The sequence below is a fragment of the Oculina patagonica genome, chromosome 2 (genome assembly GCF_052425735.1).
Source record: "Oculina patagonica isolate OP01 chromosome 2, crgOcupat, whole genome shotgun sequence".
Lineage (NCBI taxonomy): Eukaryota > Metazoa > Cnidaria > Anthozoa > Scleractinia > Oculinidae > Oculina > Oculina patagonica.
In genome coordinates this window covers 7,421,505-7,440,114 of record NC_135759.1, presented here as the reverse complement: position 1 = coordinate 7,440,114, position 18,610 = coordinate 7,421,505, and the positions used below count along the sequence as shown (strand labels likewise).

The following is an 18,610-nucleotide window of genomic DNA, read 5'->3' as shown; positions in this document are numbered from 1 at the left end:
ATAGCTGAAAATGTGAAAACATGGACAGTGATGAAGTCAAAAGTTTTTTTGAACAGTTTGACCACTAGTTTTTCTATTTTTCTTTCTAACTATAATTAAAGTGTTCACGGTTTTCGTATTTGACTGTAAAAGTATCACAGGGTTTTTGATTGATTTCGTGGATACTGTGGTATAATACATCTATCTAAATCCCTTCTATACCTTCTAACTATGCCTACGGCCAGAGACACTCGTCGACAGTTTTAGTACACTAGGTGGTAATTTATAACGAACACGGACCATTATTGAAAATATTCGTTAGTATCTTGACCAACGGAGCACAGGAAAATTGGTTCACGCATTTGTGTCTTCTAAACTGCACTACTGTAACAGTATATTGTATAGTCTCCCTGAAAACGAAATCTCGAAAATTCTAGGTGTTCAGAACTCGGCCTTCCGAAATTATGCCGAAAAAACTTTGCTTTAAATTTTGCTTCCTATTTTCAAAATTATGCTAGTTGACTTTTAAGCAAAAAAAGGGAGAAGAGGGCAAAAAAACATATTTTTAGAGCTTAGGACTCCTGGCAAGCATCACTGAACAGCAGTTTTTCCTCTGGGAATTGCTGGATTCACCCATTAAGACATACCTTTTTTTGTATCTGAGATATCTTTTTCGTCATGTTTTCCTTTGGTCGGTTTCAATAAACGCCCCCAAGAGATTGAAGCTCTCTGTACGATTTTGTCAGCTGCTGAGCTATCTGAACTGGAATCGAAGTGTTTGATTACGAGATCGCCATCTTAGATCTAAGAGCTCAGTCAGCTCACTACTGAGCGATACCAAGAAACATTACGCCGACCAAAGGTAACCCGGAGCAAGCAGTTAACAAACGGCGTTTTAAAAACAGAAAGATTAAAAAGAAGTGTGTTAAGAAGAAAACTGCGTCACTTTTTTCATTTCTTTAAAGCAAAAGGCTAGACTATGCTGGCAGTGCTAACTTTCAATAAAAGCCAAAAGTTACGCTCAGTTTGCTCTATTATGCAAAAAGTTATGCTAGCACATTAAAAAAAAAAGACTAACCCATCCACAATTATGGACACGCAATCTTGAATTTCACTCTTTTTAAAGAAAGTCAGAAAATAATGGAATATGGCCCATTATCGACTTCGCGCGATAAATACTAGTTATGCAACACTTTCGAGTGGTATACTATGGAATATCCCACGAGTTACTTGTATTTTCTCGGTATACACACGAGCCTTTAGCTAGGCGAGTGTGTATACCAAGAAAATACAAGTGACAATTGGGATATTCCATAGTATACCACGAGAAAGTGTTGTGTAACTATTTTATACCATGTCATAGAAAATATGCTTACTAAATCTCGTCGAGAATACAGTCGCAGCGCACTATGGGAAGGTTGGGTTGAATACCGTCGAATATACAACGCCTTTCCTGTATTCTGATTGGCTGTATTTTCTATGGCATGGTATAAAGGGTTTTATGCCGAGGCGGGGCCTTATCTTATCTTGCGATACAAGCTGCAGAGGCTGATAACTAAATTTAAATGTTTGTGTGCTAGACACAGATTGTCGCAAAAAACGGAGAGTGGAAAAAAGAACCGAACGCCTGGAAGAGGGTCCTGATATCCAAGATTCAAACGCTTTTTTCTTCTCTAATCCACCGTGGAAGCAGCAGAACTGGGTACAAGAAGAATTGTAGAGGCCTATGTATTACGAGTTTTTTCGTTCGAGAATTCGGAGGGTTTTAGCCAGACAACAGTTTTCGGGTTTATAATTAGTGATGCGTTTGCAAGAATGACGTAGTTAAACACATATCTCTTTTAAACAGTGGAGTTCTGCGAGTAAATATATGATGTATTTAACCCTCGAACGTTTAAGCTAATTCATACCAAAGCCATGGTACATGGGGGGGGGGGGGGGGGGGTTGGGGGTGCGCGTTGATAGGATCCATCTTAGAGTTTAGTTGTATTAAGGCAAAGTGAAAATTAATAACTCAAATATTTGTCTGTCACTGACTATTATCAAACGTTTTAAACAACGTTTGTTTAAAACTTATAAAGACGTTTCGGCCGAGAATCTTCGGCCTTCCTCGGTTTTGAAAAAATCCAACGGCTTACAACGGTTACATTATGCGCGTGCGAGAGTGTCTCACAGAACACGCGTGACGTGGCGAAAGCGCGCGATCGCTGCGCGAGACTTTAAATGTCACACTAGCGACTTGTAAATTCTCTAAGGGACCAGAACGCGGGAAATGAACATATTGACATTCCTTTGAACACAATCTAGCTTTAGAATATTTCACTAATTTTAAAATTATTGCTGTAACTGTTCTTATTAACATTATATAACTGTACACAGCATACAGTACATAAGAATGAAATTGGTACTGCATATTGCTCACAATCACGATTTAAACTTCTATACTTTAGAATTACAGTACCACCAGTTTCAGTATTACCAATCCAAATAAAAGTTATTACATTGCTCTTTAACTCCACTATCTCCCTCAAGGTCAACCAAAGATCTTTTGATATAATTAGACAACTACATGTTAGTCCTGTGTAGTTGAGGGCTCAAAATATTTGGACACAGCTTGCAGGTCATGATAACCAGCCAAACAGATTTTAGCTTGGTCACATGTGGTTTCTTACCAGTCAAAGCATTAAAAATATCAATTTTAAACTACCACTCATTTCTGCTGTTACTGTTTTGGCTGCATATTCTTGAAAAGGTCACTTCATAATGCCCTTGAAATATCTAGCGGGAGGTACCCTGCTACCTTCCGGGATCTTTATATCGAACGGACCAAAACGTCATCAGGAAACATGGTGTTTAATGTAGATCTTGACGCTCTCGCTGACAGTTAGAACTCAAAGTTATTACAAAAAGGAAAATTTTGGGAATTGTTAGATTCGCTCATAAAGATATAGGTTTTTTTTATTGTATCTGAGAGACCTTTTTTGGCATATTTTCCTTTGGTCGGTTCCAATTAAAAGATTGAAGCTCCCTGTACGACATTGGCAGCTGCTGAACTATCTGAACTGGAATCGAACCCTAAGACGAGTCAGTAATTAAAAGGTATATTTTTAGAGCGAAACTACGTCACGTTTTCATTACCTGAAAGTCAAAAAAGTCAGAATATGCTAGCAGTGCTAAATTTAAATAAGCTTTCGTTCTAATTAGGCAAAGCAAAACTAGTTTACCTTGAGTAGGAAGCCGTTTGCTTGCACTACAAGATGACACATCTTTAGTTGGCTATGACATCATTTAATGTCATAACCATCATAACCATTCACAATTTTGGACCCGCAATCTTGGATTTCACTATTTTTTTAAGAAAGTAAGAAAATAATGGAAATTAATGTGAAGTCAAGACATAAAGCTAATGGGTTGTAAAAATATACGAACTGTGCAATTTACTTCATAAACTGAAATTATGTCAAATCATTCGAATTTTTTTTTTTAAAACAGTTGCTATATTTGGTCAAGCCTGCATGCAGTTATGCGGTTTTCATTGTGATTACAAAATCAAGGACACCGTTGCACGACTTAAATATTTCGGAAAGCTGAATAGCAACCTGCTGGGAGTTTCAGCATCATATAGTAAATCTCATTTTCAAAATTGGGAGAGATCCTCGAGGGGGTGCTTATACCTCCTTCCTTGTACGTCCGAGGGTTAACACAGGTTGTTGTTTTATTTAACTTCGATTTTTTAAAATTTGCTTACAAAAATTATAAAAACGTAAACAGTTATGTCAAACAGTCCTTAATTGGCCTAGACTATATGTAGGTATGTGGTTGCCATGGCAATGTATAAAATCATGGGCACGCTGTTGACAAATCACAATTTTTTGCAGTCTTAGAGTCATAAGATATAAATCTTTTTCAAATGCAACCTTGACAGGGGCTGCATCCACCCCCTTCCTTTTACGTCCTTCCTTATATGTCCGGGTTATTGTTTTACTTTACTTCGATTTTCAGCGTAGATCTTTTGTTATTTCGCACTCGGAATTAGCTTAATTAATAACAAAACAGACAGAATCCTTTCAATCTTACAAGAATGATTATTAAATATTTACGGTATTTAACTAATAAAAGGAGTTTTCGTACACAACACTAAGCTTACTGTGCTGTAAGTAGAACTCTTAGAACTCTCTGCAGTTACAAATTCAGCATAAAACCTATTCAGACTGGGACACGAGGGAAGGAGAAAAAAGTGACCAATGCCATTAGTCAAATTTTTCCTTGAAATAATTTGATAGTACTCCAGACAGAATAATTAAAGGGTGAGGTTTGATGAGGTGAAGGAAAGTAGGTTCCCAAGCCAAACAAGGGATTAATCCGGTCGGGGAAATTTCTATGAAGCAGCACATTTAGTAGGAGATGTTCTTAACCGTCTGAAATTTAACATCAACGCCTTCCAGTGCTGGTATGCTTTCCGTGTTGCAGGATCTTACGAGCCAGTGACAGTCAGGAGATGCTAAGGTTAAGGTTATGCAGTCTGCATTTTACCCCCAGTTTGCAGTCTGCTGCAGTCCGCAGTCCGCAGTCTGCGTTTTTCACTGACCGGTTTTTAGTGATATTTTCCTGTCACTTTGTCATTGCTTTATCCCTGATGAGAAAAATAAAAAGCTCTTGTCACTGAATGATTAACGTTATTTCTATTAAAATATAAATTCGTTTATTGCACACTTATTGTATACCAATAGAGCACGACACAATTTGTCTAACGTCTTATTTGTTTCCAAATTGCAATTTTTCAAGGTAGCTCATAACTTTTAATTTTATGTATGTTTGTTTTTATTAAAAAAAAACGCGATTGTAGAAATATATATGCATAGAGTTTATCAGTGAATCGATTTATAGATCCATTTTGTTAGTAACTGTTAATGTGCAAGCTACCTTTGTTGAGAAGTGGTAATGTGCAGTGTAAATCACATTCTAGTTATTAAGCGATGTATTTCTTTGATAGGGATTTATCAAAGAATCAGTTAACAGAGTTACGTCAGGAGGTTTTCTCAAACAACACTAAGCTTAATTATTTGTAAGTATTACTTTTTCGACTTTAGAAAATTGGCATTTTTCCGATCCAGGTGTGACTTTTCCTGCTTATTGAAATATGTTTTATGTTAATTTATGTTTCTTTTCTCTTTTAACAGATTTTTACAAAATAACTTCATAAGCTATATACCAAGAAAGGCGTTTAGCAACCTTGCAGAAATTGAATATTTGTAAGTATGAAAGTTCGACACCGTTCACCTCGTTCCAACAAAAGCGTAGATTTTTAAAAATCGTTATTTTGTTTTTAATTTTTTTTATACAACTAGCCAAGTACTAGGGTGAACAATATTCAATGACAGCTAAACGAGTAACTAAATATAAAAGTGGACAAGGGAATGTCCGATTCCTGTTAAACGATGCTTCGATCCAATTGAAATATTACGAAAATTATCCAATCCATGCCATTCTGCTAGTACTGCCTTCAATACCCCCAAATACCTTTCCTCAATAAAATGACACGATAACGGTTTTTCAGAAATAACTACTCTCAAAGCATGATCTATTGCAGGGCTAATTAATTCTAATAGCAATCGTGGTAAAGCAAGTCAACGGTGCAATAACTGTAATTTCATTCGATTCGGGCCTGCGAAAATATAATCTATGCGAACGAGGCGAAATGGTTCGTCCATCGGTCAACACAGCGCGGGATTACCCAGTTTCTCGGCTATTTTTAGTTTTAATCCCCTGATAGCTGTTATAACAGCAGTTGTGTAAGCACTGTATGACTTTAATGCAGTAGTTGTCGTTAACTTATAAGCCCAGTAAATTATATTTCGGAAGTACTAAGAAGTCAATTACATTCAGTTTGCTTTTACTGTAAACCAATGGTTGTCTCTCGTTTTCTCGGGTCAGTCCAACGAACAAGCACTAAAGATTCCGAGAAAATCATTTCTGACGGGTTCGACGCCTCGCTCGTTGTGTCTCCTCGTGCGAAATGATTTCGCGTGCTTCCGTACTTTTAAGTACGGAAGCACGCGAAGAAAACACAATCTATTAAAATAGATCTTGAATCTTGAATCACAATCTATTAAAATAGATGTTGAACCGTTTAAATTTCGTTAAGTTCAGTACATGGAGACGCTTTGATCACTGGCACTTTATGTTGATGATTTTGTTAACTCGTCTTGTGTACTCTGGGAAGATACTCATCAACTAGCACAAAAAGTGCTTGGTTATACAGATCAAATCATGAATGATCATGAATGTTATGTTTAACTCAACGTCTTTATTCACGGCTTTACAGGAGTACAACAATCTTCGTGTTCACAGCTTTCGATCTGTGCATGGATTTACAACTTCAAGCGAAGCGAACACGGTGCGAGTCACGTGACGCTTGCTGCAGGGTTCCCACGGGGGTACAATTACTAGTCAAGAATCTCGGGTTTCTTACACAGCGTACCCCTGCGAGTGTAGTTGGCTGTAACATTCTCCCCAGCTTGTCCTCTATCGGAGTGGACAACACTGCGATTTGGCTTACTGACAGGAACAGTACTAGCTTCACTATGAACAATGTTTGTTTTATTCTTCTCCCCACCACGCAAACTAACTTCTTCAGGAATCACTTGTGGGGTTGTTGATTCTACTTCTAATCTGTACCGGTCTGCGTAGAACACTCTTCTCGGTTCGTACTGTTGCCGTTCACACAAGATTATCCCGTCCACGGTGAACTTCTTGAACTCTAGCCAACGGACATTTTCCACGAGATACATTATCGTCTGAGATCAGCACAATAACTCCTACTTTTATGGGGGCTTCTTCTTTATGTCACTTGTTTCTCACGGTCAATTGATGCAGGTTCTCTTGCATCCAGCGCTTCCAATAGTGGTTGAATAATCTCTGCACGTAAGGATTCCTTTCCATAATTTTCTTACTGGACATCTCAAGGCTGCTTTATTAACATCAGGTAATTGGTTAAGTGGTCTGTCAATGGCGAGATGAGCATGTGAAATAGGCGCTGGATCTTTATGATCATCACTCACTGCAGTCAGAGGTCTTGAGTTAATGACACCTTCAATTTTAATAAGCAGTGAGTTCAGTTCAGTGAAGGTGAGAAGTGCTCTTCCCAGGACATTGCTAAATGGTTCTTTGACTGCTTTACAAAATCGTTCTCACCGACCACCACTCCATGGCGAACGCTCAGTGATACATTTCCACTTGATCCCCTTTGATTATAACTCAGACTTGATAAGATCTCGATCCATTGCATCCCACATATGTTTGGTTTGTGTCTTGCGGCTGGCATACAACTTCTTGATTTCATTACTTAGCTTGCTGCTACGAATGTTTTTGCGTTATCTGACCACACTGTATGGTAGAGACCTCTAAGACATGTCATGCGACTTAAGGCTTGAAGGAACTCGTCTGTTGTCAGGCTGTTTGTTAGTTCTAGGTTAACCATGCGAGACGATGCACAGGTAAATACACATATGTATGCTTTCTTTACACTTGATCCCTCTTTTACGTATAGGTGCCCAGCAAAGTCAATACCCAATGTGTTTAAACGGTAGAGAGGGTGTAACTCTCGGCTTTCCTTACTTTTAAGGGACTCGCGCTATATAGGGAAAACAACTGTCTAAATGCTCGCCCAAAATCTGTAAATGACGAATTTAGACTACGCAATTTCTGTAAAGAATGAAGAAATTTGTATGTACAGAGGTCGCTACGATAACACTTTTGATTTGTTAGTGCGAAATATTGCCTTCTTTTACTCGTTCTAAATTTGTTTATTTAAAAAAATTGCCTTCTTTGACTCGTTCTTAATTTGTAAATTAAAAGTAAATTCACTTACCGTTAATAATACGTGACTACCTTCTTAATAAATTCGCCATTTGTTGACGCCATTTTGCGCGAGCATTAAGACAGTTGTTTTACCTATATAGCGCAAGTCCCTTAAAAGTAAGGAAAGCCTAACTCTCTTCTCAGGAAGCAGTCCCATTTTCTGATCACAAGGGCCAACACTCTACTTTTGACAAGTTACACATTTTTTGATGATTCGCTTGACTTCACGTCTTCCTTGGGTTAGCCATATTTTTTGTCTCAGGGTTGAAAATATGGTTTCTGGACCAGCATTGAATATCTGTTTGTGGACATCTAGTATCATCTTTGCAACTTCTAGATGTCCATATGGCAGGATTACTTGATGCTTTGTTTCTTCAGGAATGTCAGCGAACTGCAATCGTCCACCTACACTTACTACTTGATCAGCTTTGTAATAGTAAGAGTCTAACTTTAACAGGCGGCTGCTTCTAGGCAGTGCTACTCTAGCTTTCAACTGCTCGTAGTCTTCTTTATATGGACCTTGTTGTATCCACATATAGCACTTCAGCTCTGACTGTTGCATTTCTTCGGCTGACAGCTCAGTTACGGGAGACTTGAATTTTGCTTTGAGCACCTTTACAGCTCTTAACACGTAAGGTAAGCAGTTACTCGGATCAGCTTCATCCATGTTCCATAGCGAGACATGTCGATTAATGGCTTCACGGTGACTGATGTGCAAGCATGGGTTACTCTCCTTTCCTCCTCACAGGCTTTTGATGGACTATCTTCACTTTGATGTTGGATGGGTTGATACTCAAGAGGTAAGGACAGCCATTGTGGTCCATTCCACCAAAGTCCACTTGACATCAGCTTGTCACAATTCGATCCACGTGTCAACAGATCTGCAGGATTGTCCTCGCTAGCACAGTAGTGCCAACATTCGAGATCCTATGTTGACTGGATTTCTGATACTCGATGTGCTACAAATGGCTTCCATTGTGAGCTTCATCCTCTAATCCAGTGAAACGTCACAATACTTTATGTCCAACATACAACACGGTGCATTTGATTTGCAAAGTATCTACAACAATCTATCATTGACCACGCTGCTAGTAGTTCTAATCTTGGAGGTGACACTTCCTTGATAGGTGCAACTCTGGATTTTGACATCACTAGCTGAGAGGATGATTGTCCCAGCTTGTAAATAACTCGAATGTACACTGCTGCTCCATAGGCCTTTGGGGAGGCATGTCCAAAACTATGTAACTCGACGATAGACTCGGAAGTGACGTTTGTTCCAAACCATCTAGGTATGGCCACCTCCTTTATCTGCAACAACTCTGACTTCCATGATGACCTCTCACTTTTAATGTCACTGTCCAGTGGGTCATTCCACTCTAATCCTCTCCGCCAGAGCTCTTGCACTGCACGAAAAAACGGATTTACAACCTAGCAAAATCGTAGCAAATATGAAGTAAATACCATATTTGAACGACACTGCTCAAATTTGCTCAGATACAAATATCATGATTGCATTATATTTGCACACAAGGCAAAGATGGTAAATACCGCATTTACTCAATGTTTTCATACCGGTAGCAAATGTAAAGATAAATTGTACATTTGCGACAGCTTTTCTGTTGTAGTAAAGGTGAGGTAAATAGTTAAATTTGCTAGACGAGAAGTTGGATTTACACGTGTAGCAAATATGTTGCAAAATATTACATTTGCTTAGCTTTGATCATATTTGAACGCAAGTCAAACTTTGTGTTTGCTGTAATATTACAAGTAAAGCAAATATCTAGTAAATATCGTCTTTGCTCCGCATTTACATTGATAGCAAATACTTACAAAAGTGATGTTTACTTCGCTTTGATGATATTTGTACATGAAATAAACTTGATGTTTGCACACATTTCCTATAGCGTGACAAATACGAACAAAAATCAGTTTTACTTTCGCAGTAAATAGCAGGCAAATATATAAATTTGCCTCATGAAAGGAAGGATTTGCACTGATGGAAATACCATATTTGCTTTCGTTTGGTTATGTTTGCTATATAGTCAAATGCCATATTTGGCCAGTATTTGCAAGAAAAGGAGGGAGGGCAAAATATAAAATTTGCCTAGTCTTTACATGCTATTTACAAAAAGAAGTGGCAGTGAACATTCACTTATCATGAAAGCCTTTGTTTGAACAAGCATTTAAAACGTTGTGCCAAACAAGCAAACTTCCCCACTCCCTAATTACTTGTATAATGAAAAATGAAAATGGAAAACAGAGAAGGATTAAAATAAACAAAACAAAATGCATGCACACATTTCAAGCTCTATGTAATTATTTATTTCAACAATGTCACATGGCACCATGGAATCAAAAGAAATATTATAAATATCTTGAAATAGAAGTAAAAAAAAAACAGCTAAGCACTTTGAAACAGTCTTAAAAAGGGCATATACAATGCTTCCTACATGTATTTCTTTACCGGTCATCACTAACTTAAAATCAATAACTATTCTCACATGGTAAGCAGCTTAAAACTTTTTTTAGAACAGTAAGCATGAGAATGCCTACCATACTTAATGTTCTTGATTGACTGTTCGTAACTGTTAAACGAATAAAATATTATACTTGTACATGCCGGTAAGTACATGTATCTTTAAATATTGTCAGAAGGCAAACAGCTAAACATTTTAAAACAATAAGTATTAAACTCCCCCAAACATCTACATAAGAAATATTGTAATTATGATCAGTAAACTGTTTTAGTGCATGTATGTGAACATTTGGTTAACATGAATCAGCCATTGTCACAGACAGTTCAATGCACATTTGAAAGATCAATGACAGCATGAAAAGCCTAACTTACAGTAGCTTGTTTACAAAAATGAGGTTTTTGCATAAAAAAGACAACTAAACATTAAAAAAAGAAAGCATTCAATCAAGTACAATGTACATGCAGCTTTCAGGAAAACAGTACTGTAATAATCACCACTCAATAGTTGAAATTTCCATTTTAAACAATTAAAGTTCTCAAAAAGTTTAAAACAAAATAGTATGAGATTTTAGTTTTTTTCCTTTAAGCTTTAGAAATGCAGTGATGCACCCCATTATTAAACAAAAGGAGGGCAGAAGGTACCAGTTATGCTAGGGAAAAGGAATGCCATCAGGTGCAAAGGAGCTCAAGATTACATATTGATGCCTTTTTGCAGTCCTTCTACAATCTATGTGTTGCCTTTCAGTACATGGTGTGCATACATGTAACCTGCATTAAAGCAGGACTGCGCCACTAAAGTGTGCTGGTGCTAAAGAATTTCTTTTCTAAGCCTGGGCTCTCACAGCCATCTCTGTTTCCACTCTCAAAGTCCACAGTCATGAATTTCTGGTAGTGATCTTTTTCCTTTACTGTTAGGATGTGGACTGCTCTACTGAAAGCTTTTACTCCCTGCCTCTTTTTCTGTGTAAGAAAAATATATTTAAGAAAATTATTTATCAATGGTAACTCTTGAGTCACAAATTGACAATAAAATGTGGGTTTAAAAGAATATCAATCTAAAGACCACTCTTTCTTAAAGTCTTTAAACAGAAAGGCCTAAGAATCTATTTAGAGACAGTAAACAGTGAGAGCTATGCAAAATGCATGAATCATTGTACATGTATGTATTTTGAATGTGAATGCACACAAAATATCATGCACATTACAGTTGTAGCAGCTAGAATTAGAACAACTACAATGTGTTTTTTTTAAAATAATGTAACCAAAATACACAGCATTGCATTCAAAAATTTAATCTTCTTGTTTTTCTTCTTGCGCTTTCATGTAGGAACCTTCTGCTTGCATCCATAGCTAAACAGACTCTGAATATTTAAATTACATTTTGTATTCACATACACTAATTTCATTTAACTGTACAAAATTCTAGAACACTGTTGAATCGTAAAAAAATTTACCATATTTAGACGGCTTCGGACCCTCTGCTCCTTCGAGAGATGTTGACTGCATTTCTTGAGTTAATGACACTTTGCCTTTACTTTGTCTGAAAATGGACACCCATAGCAGCTACAAAATAATAATAATCCAAAAAAATCAGTTTGTTCAAACATGGCAAAGAGACATATTCTTAGATTTAATCAACACTAAACTATTCAAAAGATGTATTCATAAGTGTTTGAAATAAACTATTCCAAACAAAAATTAGAAGGAGAAAGACTTGGGGTAAAGTTACAGTAAAACTACATGTATAATCTGCACCTTTTTGCACAATATTTATGTCAAAAATTAAATAGCAGGTGTGGGTTATCTACTGAGACATCTGTGGTTGGAGTTCTCAAGAGCATACTTAATGTTCATAAAACTTCTAGGATGTCACTGAATAAACACCACACACTGTTGTTTCAGATTTACAATTTATCAATGAGATCAGTGACCATGCATACTCAACAAAGGCAATTAAAATTATACTGGTGAGATTAAAATTTTTAAACCAATGAAAAATTGTAGGTTCTGCAACTGTACTTCTAACAAAACAGTTGATAGAGCTAGTACATTGTGTAGTACATTAATTTTGTGAGAAAGAAGAAAAAAAGAGGGTTTACTTTTTATGGTGCCAACTGGTACTTTGTACACCAGCTTAAATTTGCTAGTAACCCATTGAATCTAGGTTGATTTGGGTGCCTGCCCAAGCAAAAAAGCCATATTCTTTGTATTGGAAAAGGAAATGTTGGTTAAATGGCCTTTCAGCTTGAGGATGTTATTTAACTTACAAGTGACTAAAGAAGCCCTTTTCCTCTTCTCTGAAAAACCTCAGTTGTCAATTTGTGGTTCCAGAAAATACATTGTATCCATACCATTTCCACAAAGGGATCTTTCGTATGACTCCCCTCCTGTCTAAAAATTTTAATTTAGCTTCATACATTGCTTTAAATGTTTGGATCTTTGAGATCCTCTCCTTCCCTTAAATTTCCAACCTCTCTATGGGGAAGTATTAATATTTTCTGGAGCTTACACACTTGGTAAAACATTTGATTATAACTTCACATACCGTATACTGTAACAAAATTCTAAGATCTGATTAGTTTTTTATGGCGAGCCCTGTTTATTCGCCAAACTGGGGCGTGTGCAGCTTAAATGCCCAACAGCACATTTGCATGTTGCCGTCATTTGACTACTATTATTTAAATGTTGAATCCCCGGTGGGTTTGAATTTAAAACAAATTGCTCTAATTAAAATGATAAAATAGTTGATAGTTTTAAGAGATCAAGGATTAATGTAATACCAAGTAAATGCATTGTGTCTAAAATACGGGCAACAAATGCAAGGAATGGTTGGTGTAGTAAAAATATTTCGATATAATTCTATTTCATCTTCAGACTAAGGTGACAAACAGGTAGCTTTGATTTTACTGAAGGATGGTACATTTGCACATGAAAATAAAAAACAAGATGAAACTGTAAAAAAAGTAGGCATAATTCCCTGCTTGCTTTTAGACCGTTGTTCAAAGATGGTGCTACCCCGACTGTATGAACGCTTGATTATGATATGGTAGGCTTTTTTGCAAAGTCATAGATTCCCATTGTCATCGCTGTCTATTATCTTTGTGTTTGCATGCCTGGTTTGGGGGAGAAATTATCTGTTCCGTTCATTAGCAGGTGGGTTGTTTTTATTGATAAAAATGTCCAGTAGATTGTATTAAGTATCTTTGTTTTGTATTTTCATGTGCATACATTAAATGCAATGTACTAACCTTCAGGATTCTTAGGTTGCATTTGTTGCCTGTATTATAGACACAATGCATTTACTCGGTATAACATTTATCCTATATTATTTTGTAAGTACATTATAGGACTTTGTGTCATCCAATTCTATCTGTAAACACTCAAGAGAATAGCAAATCAGTCCCCTGCTCCATAGTTATCTGCGTTTTTCCATCACATGTGAATGATTTTAGACCAAATATCACAAACTGAACTATTAAAACTCAGCCCTATTACCAGGATGAATTTATATAAGACAAACAACCAAGTAGCAAAGATAAAAGCTCTATTTCAGAGGAATGTTAGTATGTTTGGTAGGCAGTTTGATCCTCGCAGTCTTACTTACCGTTGTATGGCATACTCGATAACACCAAATACCGGTGTGGATGACGCTGTGGGCGATGAACGTTCCTGGTTTAAACTGTCAGTGAAAGATGGGCTGTTGTTCGAGGACGTTTTGCTCACTGTCTACATGGCGGTTGGACCGTTCGCGCTCGAAGATGATGGCTGCGTTTGAGATCGCGAAGCTCGAGGTGTACTTGTGAATTACCGTTTGCATCCCTCATGTTCAGAGTCCTGTTTGCCTGTTTGGTTTGGTGATTTTGTTGCCATAATATTAAGAACGAACTAACAAAAAAAGCAACAAACTGAAATAAAATGGCGCTCCTAGGTTTGAATCGGTTTGAATGGGTAAATATTCACCACGTGACAGCCATTGACATTTTCATTGGCTAAAACAGCATAATGACGTCAAAATACGCGAGAACCTGGTGACGAATCGGTACATCTCGTGTTCAATAAGTGAGGTAGTAAATTAGCGTAAAGCCTTACCACTGACACGATTTTTGCCGAGAAGAAGCGGGAATTTTTAACACGAATAATTATGCCGCCTCCAGCTTAAAAATCGAGAATGAACGTGAATCTTTTTGGAGAAAGAATACACCAGAGGAAAAGGCGAGGATGTAGAACGAAAGAAGAAAACGAAAGAGAAAGGCTAGGTCTGAGAAAAAGAAGAAAACGGGAAAAAGATTGTGCTTGCACTTGAGGATGATCAAGCGACGACCATGGGAGATTTGACAGCACGATTGCTCTATGTTGTGAGAAAGTGCTAAGCAAAATGGCTGACTTTACATCGTCGTGAACAGGCAAGTCTTAAAGAAATCATCTAAATCTTTCTTATAACACCTTTTTGTACAATCTCTTCAAAGTATAGATATCATGGCACACCAGTTGCGAAGGCTGATGACAATTGGATCATTATTGACTTACCACTGGCTATTTTGAACAAAATCGACCTACAATCTTAAAGCTTAGGGCCGGTTTACATGAAAGGCAGGTGCCCCGGCTAACCACATTACCCGGCTAACCCAGCTACCCTGGCGAGCCAACTTTTCATACGTTTCTCACAGGCGAATCCAGGGGAGGGGTTGAGGGGGTTGCAACCCCCCCCCCCCCCCTTTGCGCAGAATATTTTTAATTTCTTTGAAACTGCATAAAAATAATAGAATAAAATTGTTTTATTCGTAGTTGTTTCACTTCCACCACTTCGCTACATTGTTCAATATACGAGACGAGGCCTGAAGAAAAACGACAAATATTAACTATTGTTGTAACTTTTGTCCCTTTTAATCATGCATAAAAAATATTAAGGTATACAACCCACCCCCCCCCCCCCCCCTTTCAGGAATTCCTGGATCCGCCCCTATTTCTTTTGAAAACACATTGAAGTGTTTACATACTAGGCGGGAAACCCGCCTTGCCTGCGCACTCGGTCTACTTGCCGGGGCACCCTCCTAGGTAGGATAGCCTTTGTCATGTAAATTGCCTGGGCTATCCTGGCTTGCCGGGATAAGTTTTTGCACGTGTTCTTAATTTAAATATGAAGTTAATGGCATAAAATGTATAAATTCTGGACCAAAACAGTGCTATTTAACCAAAATTAGTTCGAATTAGTTTTATCTGTTGACTGGAAAATATTAATTTATTTGAGAAACAGCTTATTTAATAATCTGAAATTTTCTTAGGAATGATTATCCTTATTCACGAAACAACAAATTTAATTTCATTTTGGTGGCCAAAGACTGTTGAATTTTGATTGAGTTCCCCCAAAAATAGACGCAGTAAATTTTTAAGAGCTTGCGCATCAAAGTATAATAGGTTTGAAGACGGCTAGCCTTAATTATTCAGTAAAAAGTCATATTTTTCTTCAATCATTTGGATCTACGTATACATGTACCCGGTACATGGTTTTCCCAGGCAGTAACACGCTTCAATGACACTGTTCTTTACTCGGGTAGAAGGGCTGTGAATTCTGCATGTTAAGGCGGGCTATGTTCATCCCTTCTAGCCAGGTAACTCGGTTAGCTGGGGCACCCTCCATGTAGAAGGACACAATATTGACAGATCACAATATTTTGTGGAAACCAAGTTTAATAATTGTTTTCTGATTTGATCAGTAAATTAGTTTCGCTCATGGGAACCGCTTGCTTTTTGACAGACTAAAACCTAACTGCACCTTCGATAATACAAGCTGTTTTTATGAAATGTAAAATTCTGTTTGTTTATATAGACTGTTCACAGCCCTCTATTTTTGTGTTTTTGATAATAAGTATAAATTCACTGCTCACTACATGTAGTTCATTGTTCATTGTCTGGGGCTTTCATGTGCCCCAAAGAGTGAACTTTCATCACTCATATGCTCTCTTTGCATTGGTTTGCTTAACTAATAACTTTGAAAAAAAAATCCTTTAAGAGGGTAGCAACGAGTTTATGTGTGACACATGATAAGGGGAAAAATAGACCATGATGCTTGAAAATAGCGAGAAAAAAAAATGTGACACAATTGAAAATGGAGAGAAAACCCTCCCCACAGAAGGCTGTTTGGGTTACAGTGTAAATTCCTCCCCCCTCCCACTCTTCTGGAAACTCCAGATAATTTCCATATGTTCCTTCAAATAATAATTTGGCTTTTGAGTCCCCCTTCCTCCCTGAGAATTTTTAATGACTATGGATATTTTCTGGAACTGTACAATCCAAGATCTCAGGCTAGGGAAGCCCCATATGGTGGGAGCATTTGAGGACTTTGGTAGGTAGACAGCTTCCTCTTAGACTGGCCGGGGAATTTGTTAATAATTTCTCTGAAATTAATCCCAATACTTGTGGACAAGATTGTAGCCCATGAACAGGCTCCTTGGGTGGGTGAAAATAAAACTGGTTAGCAAAAATAACTCACCATATTTCTCTTAATGTCATAGTCTTTCAGTGAGGCAAAAAAAATCTCAGAAAAAAAGAAAAACAGTCACAGGCAATGATAAGAATATAATTTCCTTGTATAATTTTAATTTTTATCTTGCTAAGATGACAATTTGTCTAGCAGTGATCAATACTGTGCAAATATGTTGTAAGTTAAAGAATTTTTTCAGACTGTGGTTTATTAGATATGATATGGCACATATCATATCATACCAGATATAGAAAACATGCCAAATAAGGTTATCATTACCATGTACAGTCTTTTGCATTTTGGCCATGTTTTCAAAATTGATATAATTATTTTTAGTTGTTTTGTGTATTTTGTCAAGTCCTGCAGGCTTGCCATAAAATAAACAAAAGACCTGAAAAACGTGATATGTTAATTGTTTAATTTCTTTTTTATTCAGCCTTGGCAAAAGATGAATCACAACAGGCACAAAGTATCCAGCTCAGCCATAATAAAGATGCTGGGGTTTCTGCTGACAAATCACTGACGGAAATAAACTGAAGACACCTCAGTCATGTAAAAGATCCCAGGAGTTCTAATGACCAACCACTGCTACTAGGAGTGTGGGGTCTCTGGCCAATGCTACAATATCTTTTATAGCCAGGCATGTTAGTTGCTGTTAAACAATTCAACAAATATCTATCGTCAAAGTTTTGAAAGTCACTAAAGAAGCATCACTCTTAAAACAGTTAGACAACCCATGTTTCTCCCCTGGTTACATCAGTAAACAATGACTCCTTTTTTCACAGGTTAATGAAAGAACCGAATCCCAGCAGATAAAATTTCATTCTCTTAGTGGATGCTTTAATAAATTAAGACAATTTCAATAGAATTCCATTGAAGGAAAGACCAGTCATCTTTGTTACATACAGTTGAACCGCAGTAACTCAAACTCTGAAGGGAAACAAAAAACAGTTCGAGTTAGCGGGGTTTTCGAATTAACCGAGTAAAAATGACTGAAAAGTGGGTCCAAGGGAAATAGAAGCTAGTTTGAGTTAGCGGGGTTGTTTGAGTTATCCGAGTTCGAGTTACCGGGGTTCTACTGTAGTTTCCACTATTGGGTTTTCAAAATGTGGTCGTTTTTAGGAAGCCCACTGTCAAGATGTGGTCGTCTTTAGTCAGTCAGTGAAAACTACAGTAGAACCCCGGTAACTCGAACTCGGATAACTAGAACAACCCTGCTAACTCGAACTAGCTTCTATTTCCCTTGGACCCACATTTCAGTCATTTTTACTCGGTTAATTCGAAAACCCCGCTAACTGGAACTGTTTTTCGCTTCCCTTCAGAGTTCGAGTTACCGGGGTTCAACTGTATATAACAATGTAAATACCAATCATGATTGACAATAAATAAGCAAGCAATTATTTTATTATTTTCTTGAAACCCTTTTTATTATAGACATAACCTTCGCATAGAAAAAAAAAACAGTTGAGGATTTACTGATGAAACCATGTTTTTTAGCCCAAAGGTGACAACGAAGAATAAGAATAAACAAGAATTTATTATTTTTTCTTGAAATGATCAAGTCCTTCAGTTGAAATAATGAAAACGAATTATTGAACAATTTGAATGTTATTGTTGGTATTCAGCTTTCCACTTTCTTCATGAGTATCATAAACTACTGTAATGGAAACTTTTTGAAATCCCTTACTCCACTTTCAAGCAGTGGTTACTTTATAGAGGTGAAATATAAAATGAGCTGACTGTTGGGCCTTTGTCCAGCAGTTTTGTGTTGTCCTGTTTGAATTTAGGCAGAGGCACCTGGCATTATCAGGAAC

General features: G+C 37.3%; 1 protein-coding gene and 2 long non-coding RNA genes across 3 annotated transcripts in view; 2 read left to right on the top strand and 1 right to left on the bottom strand.

Annotated features, from left to right (window-relative positions):
- Positions 1-4,955: 4,955 nt before the first annotated feature.
- LOC144641748 (uncharacterized) overlaps positions 4,956-18,610 on the top strand; it is a 35,910-nt gene continuing 22,255 nt past the window's right edge. The window contains exons 1-2 of the mRNA XM_078500776.1: positions 4,956-5,044; positions 5,160-5,231. Coding sequence (XP_078356902.1) covers positions 4,956-5,044; positions 5,160-5,231 — 161 coding nt within the window. The remainder of the gene's footprint in view (positions 5,045-5,159; positions 5,232-18,610) is intronic.
- LOC144642752 (uncharacterized) lies at positions 10,139-14,251 on the bottom strand. The gene is made up of 3 exons (XR_013568779.1): positions 13,920-14,251; positions 11,770-11,878; positions 10,139-11,275 (listed from the first exon to the last, which is right to left on the bottom strand). It is a non-coding gene; the product is annotated as an uncharacterized LOC144642752 (long non-coding RNA).
- On the top strand, positions 14,457-17,964 carry LOC144642753 (uncharacterized). Its single transcript, XR_013568780.1, has 2 exons — positions 14,457-14,718; positions 17,233-17,964. It is a non-coding gene; the product is annotated as an uncharacterized LOC144642753 (long non-coding RNA).